Source organism: Zalophus californianus, chromosome 14 (genome assembly GCF_009762305.2).
Source record: "Zalophus californianus isolate mZalCal1 chromosome 14, mZalCal1.pri.v2, whole genome shotgun sequence".
NCBI classification, from domain to species: Eukaryota; Metazoa; Chordata; class Mammalia; order Carnivora; family Otariidae; genus Zalophus; species Zalophus californianus.
The window spans coordinates 65,145,420-65,160,294 of NC_045608.1; the positions used below are offsets into that span (position 1 = coordinate 65,145,420).

General features: G+C 45.7%; 1 protein-coding gene across 5 annotated transcripts in view; it reads left to right on the top strand.

Moving 5' to 3' along the window:
- SETBP1 (SET binding protein 1) overlaps positions 1–14,875 on the top strand; it is a 362,049-nt gene that overhangs the window by 12,853 nt on the left and 334,321 nt on the right. For 4 of the 5 annotated variants that reach the window (XM_027577553.2, XM_027577554.2, XM_027577550.2 and 1 more), the window contains exon 2: positions 7,053–7,709. In XM_027577553.2, coding sequence (XP_027433354.2) covers positions 7,224–7,709 — 486 coding nt within the window. In that variant the 5' untranslated portion in view covers positions 7,053–7,223. The remainder of the gene's footprint in view (positions 1–7,052; positions 7,710–14,875) is intronic. The other variant, XM_027577552.2, reaches the window with a different exon arrangement.

Below are 14,875 nucleotides of genomic sequence, written 5' to 3' on the forward strand. Positions count from 1 at the left end.
CTGCATGGGCAACTTTAATAAGGCAACTGGAGATGGCTTCTTCCTTCCTACCGGCGTTATACGTAATCTCAAAAGTCTACAGCTTTCAGGAAACAAATGGAAAAGACAGAAGGAGGGAGGTTTGGGAGGAGTGGAAGCAGGGCATTGACTTCTGAGCAGAGACGGCTCCTGAAGTCCAGCTCTGAGGGAGACATAAAGAGCCCTTGTCACAGTGCCTGTTGGGCATTTCAGCTCTTCAGAGTGTCAAAGAATCTGGCAGAAGAAGCCCTCAGAGGCCAGCAAAACAGTCGCAGGTAGATGTCTACTGTCAGTGGCGTCCTCAGTAAATGCTTAAAACGCCCTGTTCTCCAGATTTGTTTTTCAGCTGCTATTTGTGGAGTTTGCTGATTCCTGTGGTGTAAACGCTCCTGCCGTAGCCAATTTTCAAGCAACCAGCCTGACCCCATTGCATGTGGGATTGGGAAGAGAGACCCAGGAGAGGCCCTCTAGCCCCTCGAGGCTCGCTCTAGCACACCACTGTTACCGTTCTCCAGAATCCGAGAGGGTGGGATCACTGACAACAGCAACAGCCCTAGACAAGAAGGATTTGACCTCCTTCTAGATGGAGGGAACGTAGAGTCAAAAGCAGCCCGGTGCTTTCTCTGTAGGTCCAGATTGCTCTGTAGGATGCTCTCCTCGTTGAGAGCATGAGCAAAGAGGAAGAAGCAACATGAGGCCTTTGAAGGAAAAACACTCAAGTAAGGTAAAAGGAGCAGTATCATGAAAATTAGTTACTCCAACTGCAGAATAAGAATTTTAGGAAGCTGCCAGACAGCTGCAACAGGAAGAAGCGCGACCCCGGTGGGCTAGGATTACAAGTAACGGGGAGGGAGGGGTCAGGGTGAAAAGGCATCAGAGTCAGCTAGCTGGAAGGAGGATGAATGAGGTAGAGAAAGAAGGCCAGGACATGAGCTGTGTAATAGCAGAGTGAAACGTCCCTGGAAAATAGAATTACATTGCTATTGTGGAAGGTAGTTTAGGGTTTGCTCTCCCACAGTGCAAAATCAAGAAATGAAAACAGTGAGAGAGAAAATGAGGGCAACGGAGGACAGAAATGGGAGCTCTAAAGTGAGGATTATGGGGAAACACTGAGAAAGAAGCCTGAACCATTGAATAGAAGAAATACCTAAAGGAATCATCAAAGAGGATGTTCCCAAACTAGGAAGAACCTGCCTCTGTAAATCCAAAAGGCTCATCGTGTTGTGGGAAAAATAAAAGGAAAGAGATCCACGCTGTACTCATTTTGTCATTAATAAAATTCTAACATGATGGAAGGAAAATCTTCGACTATAACAGCATAAAAGAAGTTGCCTACAAAGGAAACAGACCAGGCTGGCCTCCCTCCATTTTCTCCTCCGTGACTTCAAATGTTAGAAGACAGTCTTCAGAGTTTTGAGGGGGAGAGGTCCCGGCCTGAGGATTATGCTTTTACAGGTAAAGATGGGAGAAGTGCCTTATGGGGATTTGCAGAGCAGAGAGCCGACTGAGGTGGGGCCGTAGGGGAAGAGTTCTGGGGGAGTGGGGAAGGTCAGGAATGAGGCAGAGGACTCTTCCCATATTTGTGATGGTTTGCCTTTAAGACTGTATGGGGTGCAAGTGTTATTTTTATTTTTATAAGGAGCATGTGGTTCTATTAAAAAAAAAAAAAAAGATAAAAGCCATAACCTAATAAGGTAGATCAGGAAGACATTAATTGCATCTTGTTAATGAGACATCCAGGCTGAGAGAGTGCTTCTGAAGGCTCCTGCTTGACAGGATTAGGTCCAGAATCCACATGTTTTGACTTCTGTTAAATATGCCACGGGCTTTGCCAGTTCCACCATATTGTCTCTTTGGAAGCTTACAGTCCAGCTGACGGATGGCCTGCATGTGGGTGGTGCCCTGGGAGCAGAGCAGATGGGAGAGGTGGATGATGGTGGGAAGCCATGTTGGTTTGTTCATTTCTTAATTTGGTCAACCAGCATTTCTTGAGTGTCCGGTATGTGTTGGGCACTGTGCTAGGCATGGGGATTTCAGGCATGAATCAAATGCCACCTATGTGTATTCTTCTGAGACTCAGAGTACTGCTGGTGAGGGAGAAAGACTAAACGCAGAGTTCTCCGTGGTCAAGGCCGGAGGTAGGGATAAGCACATACATTACGCAAAGCCTAAGCCCATCAGAATCATCTGGAGGGCTTGGGAAAGGCCAGAAGGCGGGACCCTACGCCTGGAGCTCTGATTCAGTAGGTGGAGCCCAAGAATTTGCACTTCTGCCACCAAACTCTGGGATTAGTTAAAAGAGTTCCCTGAGGCTTCCGGCTTAGGAAAAATTCATCCATCTTGCACATTTGGAGGGTAGAGAGGATGTATTCCTTGGGACTCATTTAGGTTCTGAGACACATCTAGCCAAGCAGGATTCCCCTGGTCCCTCAGAGAAATAATTCTGAAGGTCCACACTATCTAATTTGGACTGCCCCCATAGGTCTGTGGCTGTGCAGGGTAAAGTTAGAGTCTTGATTCTGGAAGAGCCCTCGCTCCTTTCATTGCTGAGCTAAGTATGGAGTAAGGGACTCCAAGTGGCCTGTGTAACAGTCACTGTGAATGGCAGAGCCAGGAGTAGAGGGCAAGTTCCCAGACGCCTCCCCCCCGCCGCACTGTGTTCCTTTCCAACATCACCACCCTGCTTCTCACCCCTCTGTTTCCCTTAGACCTGCTGGGCAGTTATTTCCTTAGCAAGTTTGATTACTCCTATCCCCTGCCACGAGGTCCTGCAGGCAGCCACTGAAGGGTTAACTTTAGTTGGACCCAGAGCCCCGAGCCAAGTACAGTGTGTCCATTGTGCGCCCGCCCCCTCCGCCCCTTCCGCCCCCTCAGGAGGAGTCGCTGACTGCTGGAATGTGACAAGGCAGAAGGTTTTCACCTTGCGTCGTTGACTTTCCTCCTCTGTGAGTGTGCGAGTGGGTGCATGTGCTCACGCTCACGTGTTGGCAGGGGTGCACCACAACACAACTCTCAGTTGTCTCCCTGACTCACCAGAAAAGTGAACTGTGAATTTGGGTTGACCGGTATGTGCTGGGAGAAGGCAAAGGGAGAACAACAGCTTTGTGTGCTGGTGAAGTAAACAGACAGGTTAGGTTTCTTTGCTCTTCCCGTTTGAAGGCTTCTTTTTATTTTTTTAAGGTGAGGGGTGCATGTGGACATGGGGGGCTGGATAATAATCCTTAGCATGGACCTTGGATTTTGCAGAGGGCGCTCGGGCGGGCAGAGAGCTGTAGTTGGAGTCCTTAGAACCACAGGACTTGGAATAACTGTCAGGGGGCTAATTCATTTTCATTCAGAAAGAACTTGAAGTCCTTCAAGTACCCAATCCTGCACTGGGTGCTGAAGCGAATGTAAGAGCTGTGCAACCACAGTCGGTCTCAGCCTGAGCCTGAATTGCAATCGAGGAAGGAAAATAAGATTTGTGTACTCAAAACAGCAAGAAGACAATGCCAGAGTAGTATTTAGTGGCAAGCTGTGCAGCCGGGTGCAGTGTAAGTGAGGCCAGGGAGCGAATGCTGTGGTCCAGAGTTTATAAAATGTTGCTATGGAGAAGTGAAGGCTTAGGCATGACCTTGAAATATGGGAAGGCTTGGGTCTGTTTGTTTGTTCCTTTGTGCAACAAACATTTGGTGAGGACCAACTTATGCCAGTTGTTGCATGGGTTGGTGAAAGGAGATATAGAAAAGATTCTATAAAAATACCAAGGTGGAAGAATTCTGTGTGTGTGATGCCACTGTGGAGACTGGTTTGATTTGAACAGGGAATGTGAGTTCCAATGAGCCCTAGGACTGGCTTCTTCAAGTGAGACCAGTGTGCAAAGTCTGGAAGTGATGTGTTCCTGAACACTGGGATGATTTGAAACTGCATTACTGTTTGATTTCTGGTATTTATCATGTCATACTCAGACTGGTCTGGTTCAGGTCCCCATGCAGCAAGAATTGAATTTCAGCTGAGCCTCCTCATGGTCCCCCTGCCTCTACTATCAGGTTCTATTAATCCATCCTTTACACTCCATGCTGGAATTATCTTATCTTCCTAAAGCACAGCTTTGATAGTGCCCCTTCCCTACATCCCTTAAATGGCTTCCCATTACCTGTAAGATAAAATCCAGCTCATTAGCATTGCATGCAAGGGTGTTCGTGATCCGGCTGTAACCTTTTATCTCCAGCTTTACCTTTCACCAGTCCCAATTTCGTACAGCATCTCCTGGCTGAACATCAACATTCTCTTTCCTGAGCATGACCCTGCAAGTTCCTGCCCCAGGCCTCGCCTCATGCTGTCCCTTGTGTCTTCCTTCTTCCCACTCTACCTGTTGAAGCTCCTGAAGGTCAAAGCCATTTTGTGCTCTCCTTGAAACCTTTCTGTGTGCTTTCCCATCGATTTATCTCTACTTTGCCCAAGGGGGAAACGTTTTCTCTTTCCTTTTGTTTCTCCTTTACTACAGGACATGTAATATCTGCTCTGTTTCAGTTATATTCCAGATCTCTCTTCAAGAACACGAGCTCCCTAAGGAAAGAGATTGTATTTCCATTGTTATCTCAGGGTCTTGACTGGAGGAGCACTGAAAAACAGATTGTTGGATTTTCACTTTTTTTGGACCTCTTATGACTTGAGCTTTAAGTGTTGGAGCATGGTCTTCTACAAATTAGTTAATGATTTATACCATCAAACCTAAGGAACTCTTACAAGGGAATCTTTTTTTTAATGGGAGATACTGTCTTAATAATATGCCCATTTCACACTGCTATCCCTTCCTCTAAAGTTAGATTTCATCATCTTCTGTTTCATCACAGAACCTGCAAAAGACATTCAAAGTTCCAAATGGATTTAGTTTAGGAACTTTTAGTGGAGAACTTGCCTCACTTTTTCCCTGACACAAGGATAACTTCACAGGCTGTGCCAGGGAATTAAAATGTAACACTGAAGATTCCTGCCAGAGGAAGTAAACCACCAGACACGACCGCGAAAACATGGCTTGCAGTTTGGATGGATTTGGGGTACAAGCTGAGAAAGATCCATCGGACAATTGCTGCTTGATGAACAGGAACACTTTCTAAGGCATCCGGATGTCTCCTCCAACAGCTAGTATGGTCCTCAATGCCAAAATGAATGTTGACTTGCATACAACTTTTTAAAAATTATATAAAGTTTTGGGGAGGTGGGCATATCAGTCTAGATGAGACAAATGATCTTAAAAGTAAAAGAATCTTTCATTGTCATCGGGCCTCACTGCCCTCCCCTGCCCCTAAGTGGGGACTTGGTCCATTTGGAGCCTGGGGCACAGGTGGCTGTTCAGTCTTTGTGTGACAGATTCAGTGAAGATGCTCTTACTCTCACTCGGACAGCCTGTTCTCTTCTAGAAATGCTGCTTTCGTCAGGTTTTCCCCTAAGAGGATGCAGTTGTAAATGTGTCTTTCTGTAGGGCCGAGCAGTTTCCAGGAGCCGAGTACGTACCTGGGCGCCTCTGGGGAGCAGGTTCATGTTGAAACCCTGGCTGTCTTGCTGGCTAGCTTCCTTACAGGATGTCAGCTGAAAATGTCCTAATTCCAGAGGGAGAAAATACGTGCCCGGTCTCCAGGCTTCGTTTTTGGCTGTTCTGAATGTGTCTTTACAATTTTTGTTGGGCATTTTCTGGTGGGCACATGTGCTGGTTAATACCTTACGTTGCTGGGCTCCAAGGTAGAAACCGAAGGTGTGGGGTAATGTCTTCTGCTGGGAAACCTCAGAGTTTTGAGCCATTTAAGAAGGCTTGAGTGTGATCTTACCTGCAGCCTAAGGGTAGAAGGAGACAAAGCCTTGAAGTTTTGTGCGGCCTCAGGGCTCTCAATTTCCTCTTGAGAATGAGCATTGGGCTTCCTTTGGGGCTTTGAAAATGATGAGTCTGAAACTGGGAATAATGGGACATGGGGTGAGTAAGGATGAGGGATGGTTCAGCTGATCTTCTCATGGTCTGAAGAGAACCTGACTGATGTTTCTGGTTTCCTCTGGGAGGAAGGCAGAATCAAAGATTCCTGGGGGGTGGGGAGAGGTGGGGAGGCGCGGCGGGGAGAGCCATCCCTGACATTTCCAAAGGCCTGTGAAATGCTCCCTCTCTCCCTCTCTTTCTCTTTTTTGTTGTCGTGTAGACAGAATGCTACTTCGTTTAAGGACCAGAAAGGGAATTAAAACTGTCCTGGATGGCTATTTTTATCTAAATAATTGATCATGACGAAGTATCTTTTGTGTGGACAGAAACATTTTTAGCGATTGTTTTGCATTAATCACAGCATTTGAGGTGCTTTTCCACCGAACTCTTCATGTTTTCCTCTTTCAAGCCTGCATCTAAGCTTTGCATCTGTTTTAAGAAATAAAGATCATTTTGTGTAATTGAAATAATTTAGCATGAAAAATGATAAAGAAAGAATGGTCAGGAGGTTAGGTGAGTGTCCTTCCACCAAGATGACAGAGGGTTTCACCCTGACCGCTCGGGGGGGGCGGGCGGGGGGGTGGTGTTGTGTTCAGTTTGCAAAGTGTTCTTCACATGTGAGGGGGAAGTGGTGCAAGAAGCCAGCCCAATGCCATTCCCACAGACCTGCCTCAACACTTCAGACTTCCCTTTCGTCATGGTTGGTTTTGATGGTGACTCAGCTCTCGCTGTGGTTTCAGTATAAAAACCTTCTAGCTTGGTATTGGGCTGGAGGACTGGCTTCTCCTCTCTTTATTCTTGGGCCCATAGCCATAAAAATTAACAATTCGACGAAGGGGTGTGTGTGTGTGTGTGTGTGTGTGTGTGTGTGTGTGTGTGTGTGTGTGTGTGTGTGTGTGTGTGTTTCCCTCACTGCCAATAGAATCCAATTTGGGGATATGCATGTTCTGTTTGATTTTTTTCCCATCACTTTTTTTTTTTTCTGATGGCCGTAGATTAGAGGGAAGGGGCTTCTAGAACTTACGTTGAGTTCCTTTTGAGGTCATTTTCCTTCCTGCCACGACTAATTAATGTCTCTGCTTCTCAGTTGCAGATCTGACCTCTTCTGAACACGTGGCCGTGTCTCCATCCCTGGGACTCTGAACCCAGCAGCTGGACCACTTTGTCCTTGGGATTTTGGACGACCTCTCTTCTCACCTTTCCCTTTTCCCCTCTTCCATCCCACCTCCTGAGAACTCCTGAAGACTGTAGGATTGTCATGGAGTCCAGGGAGATCTTAAGCAGCTCCCGGCAAAGGGGGGACGAGTCGGAATTCCTGCCTGTCTCCTCGGCCAAGCCCCCAACTGCTCCTGGCTGTGCAGGAGAACCTCTGCTCTCTGCTCCGGGAACTGGGAAGGGGATCCCAGTGGGCGGAGAACGCATGGAGCCAGAGGAGGAGGATGAACTGGGCTCAGGGCGGGATGTGGATTCCAACTCAAACGCAGACAGCGAGAAATGGGTTGCAGGAGATGGCCTGGAAGAACAGGAATTTTCTATCAAGGAGGCAAACTTCACAGAGGGGAGTCTGAAGCTGAAGATTCAGACCACCAAGCGGGCTAAGAAACCCCCAAAGAATCTGGAGAACTATATATGCCCACCTGAGATCAAGATCACCATAAAGCAATCTGGCGACCAGAAGGTGTCCCGTGCTGGGAAAAATAGCAAAGCCACGAAGGAGGAGGAAAGAAGCCACTCCAAAAAGAAGGTAGGGAGCCCTGTCTTGTAGGCTTTTTGTTTATTCATTTTTGCCATTCTCCCTCCAGCTGTTAAAGGTCTGTGTGCTTATTACTTATTTATTTTGGAATTATCAATCTCTTTGATGGAATACTTAGTGCCGTCTGGGAGAAATGCCTCTGATATCTTGGTATGGTGTCTATTTTATTATTATATCTTCTACCCCCCATGAAAATCAATAGCCTCTAGAATTATAATTCTGGAGCATTCCTATTTACTGTGTAGCCGCCAATTGACTGGGTCGGACCTGGCTAACCTGTGACAAGATATTTGCATCTTTTCGTAGAGTTAAGCGTGGGATGTGAAAAATTTTTGCTCAGTCATAACAGTCAAGAACCTATATAACCTCCTTTTGGTTTCAGTTACTGCTGTAAGTCTTTCTAAAATAGGCAAGTCACTCACTGGACTGAGGAAGCCATCTTCATAGGATTTAGGCTGCTAGAAGGCAAAAAGATCATTGCTCTGAAAACCAGTGGTGAGCCCTGGAGCTCAAGCTAGAGAAAGAAAAAGGGGCCAGTGACTGACCCTAATCTTTGTTTAACACAGTGTAGATTTTTTTAAGACTGGGCATTGAATGTACTCGGTTGTCATTTTCCTCCTAAAAGTCAAATAGGCAACAAGCAGCTCTATAGGTGGTGTCATTTGGTTGGGATTGAATGGGTCCAGGTTTCATCGTATTTGTATCACATCGTATTTCTATCACAGTGACCTCCCTTCTTGGGAGGAGTATGGCACTCAGCCGTGATAGCAGGGAATGGCCCTAGTCTGGGAAGTGTTTGTCCCTAAAACTCTCTGGGGCTGGTGAGTGCCTCTGAAAGGGGCCCTGTTGTTTTCAGAGGTTTTGGGTTCAGGGTGGTAAGAGTTCATCAGCGTCTTTGTAACTTTCCCCCCACATCTGATTCATTTGGGCTCTGGATATGATGGATTAGCTAAAAATAGCACATATGAATGACCCTCTCTCCTTTCTGACTCAGAGATAATCCGTAACATTTATGTTTCTAGTGGTTTTTGAGCTTCTCAGTAGTCGCTCTCAATAGAACTCCTAGGAATCATGTCCTTTCTTTGGTGTGGGGCTTGTGTCCTTCCTCATGCTAAGTGTTTTGGCTGATATGTTGCATTTAAAATCCAAAGGCTTGGATAAGAAGAGATTTCCTAGGGTGACCAGTGCCTTTCAGTTCGTTCAGACTATCCCAGTTTTAAAACCCAAAGTCCTACATCCAGGAACCCCTTCAGTCTTGGGCAAGCCAGGACAGTCTTTCGTCTTATTTTGACATTTGGAACACGCAGTCATTTTTAGAAGATGGCTTGTTTTTACAGAACGTAGAGGTAGTGCTTTCCCTCCCCTGTCCTCATGACAAGTTGTGGTGGTTTCTGGGGTCTCTGTCATAAAACCAAAGGTTCTCTAGATGTTTGTGGAACCTTCTGAAATTCTTGAAAGAGAATGCAACAGTTCAAATTGGGCTCCACTTAGAAAGTGAGGCTTTGCTTTGGAGTCGGGTCTCTTCAGCTTTGAAAATGAGTATCTTTGTCTCTGGCCACTGAGATGGCCGGTTCTTTGTGTATTGTTGGATTTTTGTGTGGGTGGGCAGTCTCGAAAACTGTGGTAACTGTTTTCCCTCCATCCCCCTCACTGCCAGGACTTGAGCAACAGCCCACGGTTTGGGCTGTGCAAACTCAAACTCATTACCCTAGAAAGAGCTTCGTTGTCCTGATCAGATAGCACCTTACCTACAGCCACAGGGCTGTTCCCAAAGATAGCCTTCTGCCTGTTTGAATGCCCCAGAGTAAAATTCTGGATTTTGTGACATGGGGATGATTTCGAAGCTGCAGTGTGGTGCAATGGACCTCCATCCTCATATCTGAAATTCTCAGGCTTGTCGTCCTCACCCAAAAAGCCGGATGCCCTTTGTGTGCTTTACTGGAAAGAGGTGAAATCACTTCTTTGAATGTGTGACTTACCAAGTGTTTCTAAGTCTTAGGAATTGGAAAGGAGAGAAAGGAAGGGGAAGGACTGAAATTTAGCTCACAGTGCTGTGTTATGCTGACACTATAAAGGGAGGATCTATAAAAGTTTTAAATTCCTAAGAGCTTGCTTCACGCTGTACGTCTCCATCCTTCCTACCTTTATTTATGCCTGGAGCTGTTACTTTCCAGAAATGAATGCATGAAATTATCAGTACTGAGTTTTAATCACTTGATAGATGATAGAAACATTCTCTGATCTCTATGGGATTAGAGTGTTAACTTTATTACTCTGCAGAGTTCCTGTTGGTTTGAAAAGAGGGAGTTAGCCAAAGCTGAACTTGAGGTGAAGTAGGAACCTTGCTTACTGTTTCAGTGCTTGGAAGAATTCACTTATTCGTATGAACGTGAAATACGTGATCAGTAACTGGGGATGGGGGAAACGATGAGGATGGTATTTCGTAAGCAACAGATGAGTGTCTGACTCTAAAATCTAGTCTTCTGGATTTTTTTTTTTTTTTAAGTAAACTCTGCCCCCAACGTGGGGCTCGAACTCATGGCCCTGAGATCAAGAGTCTCATGCTCTACTGACTGAGCCAGCCAGGTGCCCCCCCCTTTTTTTTTAATAAGGCAAGCCACTCATTGAAGAAGTATGCATGGAGTGGCCCCTGGGACCCAGGTCCTACCTTGGGAGTGAGGAGGGAGGCTCTGTTGAGCTGATCGTTGAGTTGGTAGAGATGCCCACTTGGGAGTCACCTGAATATTCGTGCCGACTTAGAGCAGGGGTCGGCAGACTATAGTCCGTGGGCCAAATCTAGCTCTTGGCCTGTTTTTGTATAGCCCGCAAGCAAAGAATGGTTGGAAAAAAATCAAACAAAGAATAATATTTTGTAACATGTGAAAATTATATGAAATTCAAATTTCAGTGTCCATAAATACAGTTTTATTGGACCAGAGCCACATCCATTTGTTTACATTTTGTCTGTGACTGCTTTTGCACTAAAACGGCAGAGTGGAGTGGTTGTGACAGAAACTGTATGTCCCACAAGACTCAAACTATGTACTATCTGGCCTGTACCGAAAGGAAAAAAAAAAAAAAAATATATATATATATATATATATATTTGTTGACCCTTGGTTTAGGGAAAGGACATAGACTTTCAGGATAACAAGGATTTTGTTTGGTTTTGTTTTTAATGATTCCACCTCCAAACTTGGAGGCTGGGGGAAATTGGGTGCTACATCATTATGTGCTTTTTTTTTTTTTTTCCAGACCCATTAATTTTGTTCAAGTCATTGTTTGACAGCCTTAGGCAAAGATAGCTCATATTGGATCCCAAGTGATTTTCTTTTTCATTGGTTTTTGTAAAAAGCACACTCCTTAGGCTAATGATAGCATTCCTTACATATCACAGCTAGTGTTCTGCTAGGCTAACTGTATTTCTGTGTGTTCTGCTACTTTGGGGGGAAGATGTATGCGTGTGGCATCCTCAAGAGCTTTATTCCAAGTTTCAAACCTAACACCAATCCTCCAAACTGGAGAGAGCCATTGTAGCTGTCCAGGCAACATGGCCCCTTGAGTGGTAGGATGGTAGGAGGGGACCCATGAAGATACCTCTTCACTGGCTCAAGGATGCATGGACTCTTTCTAACCAGGGGTCAGGTCACCTCTCTTCCATATGAAATTAGGATGGCCACAGAAAATGGAAGTGGGTTTATGGTGAATGCATTTATGTGAGGTGTAAGAGCAACATTTGGTGAGAAGTGGAGGCCGAGAAGAGCATTCAGAACATATTCCAGGACCTCAGAATTGTCCTTTGGATGGACCTGCTTTGCAGATGGACTCAGTAAAGGCAACTCCCTCCTTACATCGTTGCCTGTTAGGCTCAGCCAGGCAAGTGATGAAGTAACATAAGCTTCATGTACTTCCCTTCTAGGTCACTCAATCCAAACAATAGAAAACATGAGACTGAATCTCTAGAAGCAAGTATAGCATGTGAGCATAGAATGTTCCAACAGTGACAGGTTTTTGAAAGGCTCTCAGGTGGGCAGAGCTTAGCAGCTCTCCTCTTTCCTGAGGACTTCCCGTGGGAGTCAGGGACTCCCATCCAGGTTCAACAGCATGAGAGGAAGAGGGGACTCTTAGACCGGCTCCCTTCAGTGACCCAGGCTGGGAAATGTGGGTGGGAATCTGCACCAACTGGCTTGGTGGCTTTGCATCTGGAGTATAACCTTGTTGAAGCCCCGGTTTCTTTATCTGTCAAATAGAGAAGATAATTTCCACATGATATAACTCATTGGAAGATTTTAGGAAAAATGGATAATCGACAGAGCACACATCATAATAAACAGTTTGGATCTATGGAGCTATGTGGCAGGCCCTCTGCTAGCTATTTTATATGGATTCATCTTCACTGTTAGTCCTTACAGCAGTCCTGCCAGGCAGATATTACCTACTTACGGATGAGGAAATTGAGGCTCATTTGCTTCAAAAAAGCAGGAACCCAAATGGGCAGGGTTGGTCTTTGAAGCCGGGTCTCTGTACACCAAACCTAAGGCTATATTCCAGTCCCAAAGTGACCACACTCTAAAAGACCTCTGGAAGGTAGGATATAAACACTGGGGCATTTCTTGCACATCTTCCATATAAGTTAGGGTGACAGGATCATCATCTGGTATATTGTCCTTAATTCCAAGTGTTCCAGGATGTTGGAGAGAAAATTCAAAGCCGCATGAGTTAAAGTTTTGTTTTTTTTTTTCCTTTGTTCTGCTTTTGACCAAAATACAACTTCTTTGGATTTAGTTTTCCCTTTTCCCAGCTTCATCAGGAGAACCTGTTTCCTCCAACAGCAAGGACTTTAACCTTGTATCCACCAGTGGCCTGCTGTGGTCCTAGAAACATGCTCGGGATTTGTTCTTGGCAATCTCCCTACACCATCTTCATATGCCTATGGAAAGACTCTAGCATTCTGCTCTGAGCACCCCTAACCCTCTCTTAGGAAGTTCAGTGGGTCAGACATTCATTTACTTATTCTTTAAAGAGTACCTTTTCTGTGCCAAACACAAAGTATGGATGTAGATGGGAAGCGAGGTTGGCATCAGATTGCAGGGAGTGATGAATACCAAATAAATAAATAAGTGGGTTTGCATTTAAGTTGGTAAATGATGGGAATGCTCAGTGGGCTTTGAAGTGGATAAAGGGAAGTGTTGGGGGCCCAGGAAACATAATGACAGTGATTCAGGGCAGAGAAACTAAAAAGGGGAGCCTTTAGGTAATACAGATGTCAGTGAGGGTTCTCCATTTTTTCCATGGGGTGCTGAGAGGCACATTTCTCTCTTGACCCTCTGTGGTGATAGCAGTTTGGTGTATTAGGTAGTTGGAAGGGGGTGTGGGGCAGGGGAAGAAGGTAGCTCAGAATGCCTGATATCTGACTGCGATACCCATCTTCTCCTCCCCTCTGGCCCTGGGCACCCAGCAAAGAGCCTTCCGTCCTCTTTGTGACTCAGGTGTCCCTCCCTTGCCATCATTTTGCCCAACAGCCTCTCTGGTCACTCTGATGTACATCACTTGACTGTGGGCTTGCCCTCCCTTCTTCCAGGGATGAGAAGGTGGTGTTTCCAACTCTTCTTCCCCCCACAATACCCTCAACCTGATAGGAGAGCAGGTCTTGCCAGCTTTTCTTCACAAGAGACTGAATTTACCCTCTGATTAATTTTACGTTTTCTCTCTATAGATTTTTTTTTTTTTTTTTTAAGGAGCACATTCCTATTTATTCATCAGAGTGCCTGAAAATTTTCGTTCCTGATAGGTTTCTCCCTAGTTATTTTATGGCTAAAGCTGCATGAGGGGTGGTGAATGACCCTCTCCACAAAGTATCTGTCTCCAAGGGGCAACAGGGGACATTTGACACCTGGAGCTGAAGGTGTGGGGGATAGAACACTGGACTTGGGGATGGGAGCCCTGGACACTAGCTCTGTTTCTGTCACTAACAGTTTCAGCAAGATTGATTCACCTTCCGGGATCTCAGGGTCTGTATGTTAAAAAAAAAAAAAAAAAAATAGAAAAGAAAAAAAGAATGAACCCAAACCAGCTTTTGACCTCTGCAGCCTTATATCTGTTTAAAAACTGGAAACTTTAAGAGCCATTCTGCTAGATGGGGCAAGTCTTTAACAAAACTAGTTACTATAAACAAAATTTTTGACCTCTCTTTGGACCCGCTGTTCCATCATCAGATTATTTCCTTTCTGCCCCAGTGTCAAAAGGCTCACGATCGTGGGAGCAAGTGTCGGAGTTGAGTTTAGAAAGTGGTGAGATTTACCAAACGTGGGTTCCATGACGATATTCTGGGAAACTTTGGTTCTTCCTTCCCTTCTTGTATTTTTCTTTTTTTCCTCTGTATTTGGGATTCTCTGGGGGTTTAAAGCACCATGCTGGCGCTTTTCCTCTTGGCTGTGATATTCCTTTGGTAGTCGGTCTCACTTTGGACATCCCCAAGGAACATTCTTTGGTGAACGCCATGCTATTGCAGAGAAACTGGCAGAGTCATTAGTGGGGAAACTGTGTTCTGTTCTGATGAAGAGCCATTCATTCCCTGAAGTAAGGAATGAGGGATCTGTTAGCAAGAGTCCCTGCCCCGAGAGTGGATTAGAGGTCGGATCCCCTGTATTTTGGACCGGGTTCTCTCTGTTGGTGGAGGAAGAGTCTAACCAGGGCTCTGTATGACCTGAGGCAAGTTACTTAACCTCTTGAAATGAGGTCCCAATTGTGTGAAAATCAGGGATAATAGCAGCACACCTCCTCCTCCTTGGAAGAGCCTGTGGGCACTTAGCCCAGCCTCTCACTCAGTGTGCCTTACTCTTACTGGGCTAGCATCCACCTCATTTGGGCCACCCAGAGGACCTTCCTCTGCGCAGACACAGCTGGCCCACGGTGACCCGCAGTGGTGCCGGGCTCCTGGGGGGGGGGGTCATCTCAGAAGCTCCTGTGTCTCTAGGCTGGTCCTGCTTTTGTTGTGTTACAGGCTGTGTTGAATTGTGTTCACTGGCTGGCAGTCTCCTTTCTGATGCCCCCGCAAGCATCAGCTAGGAGAGCAGATCACCAGTGGGTTGGGTCTTTTTTTTTTTTTTCTTTTTTCTTTTTTTGTTGGTGGTGGGGATTGCTGTAGGGATTTATTT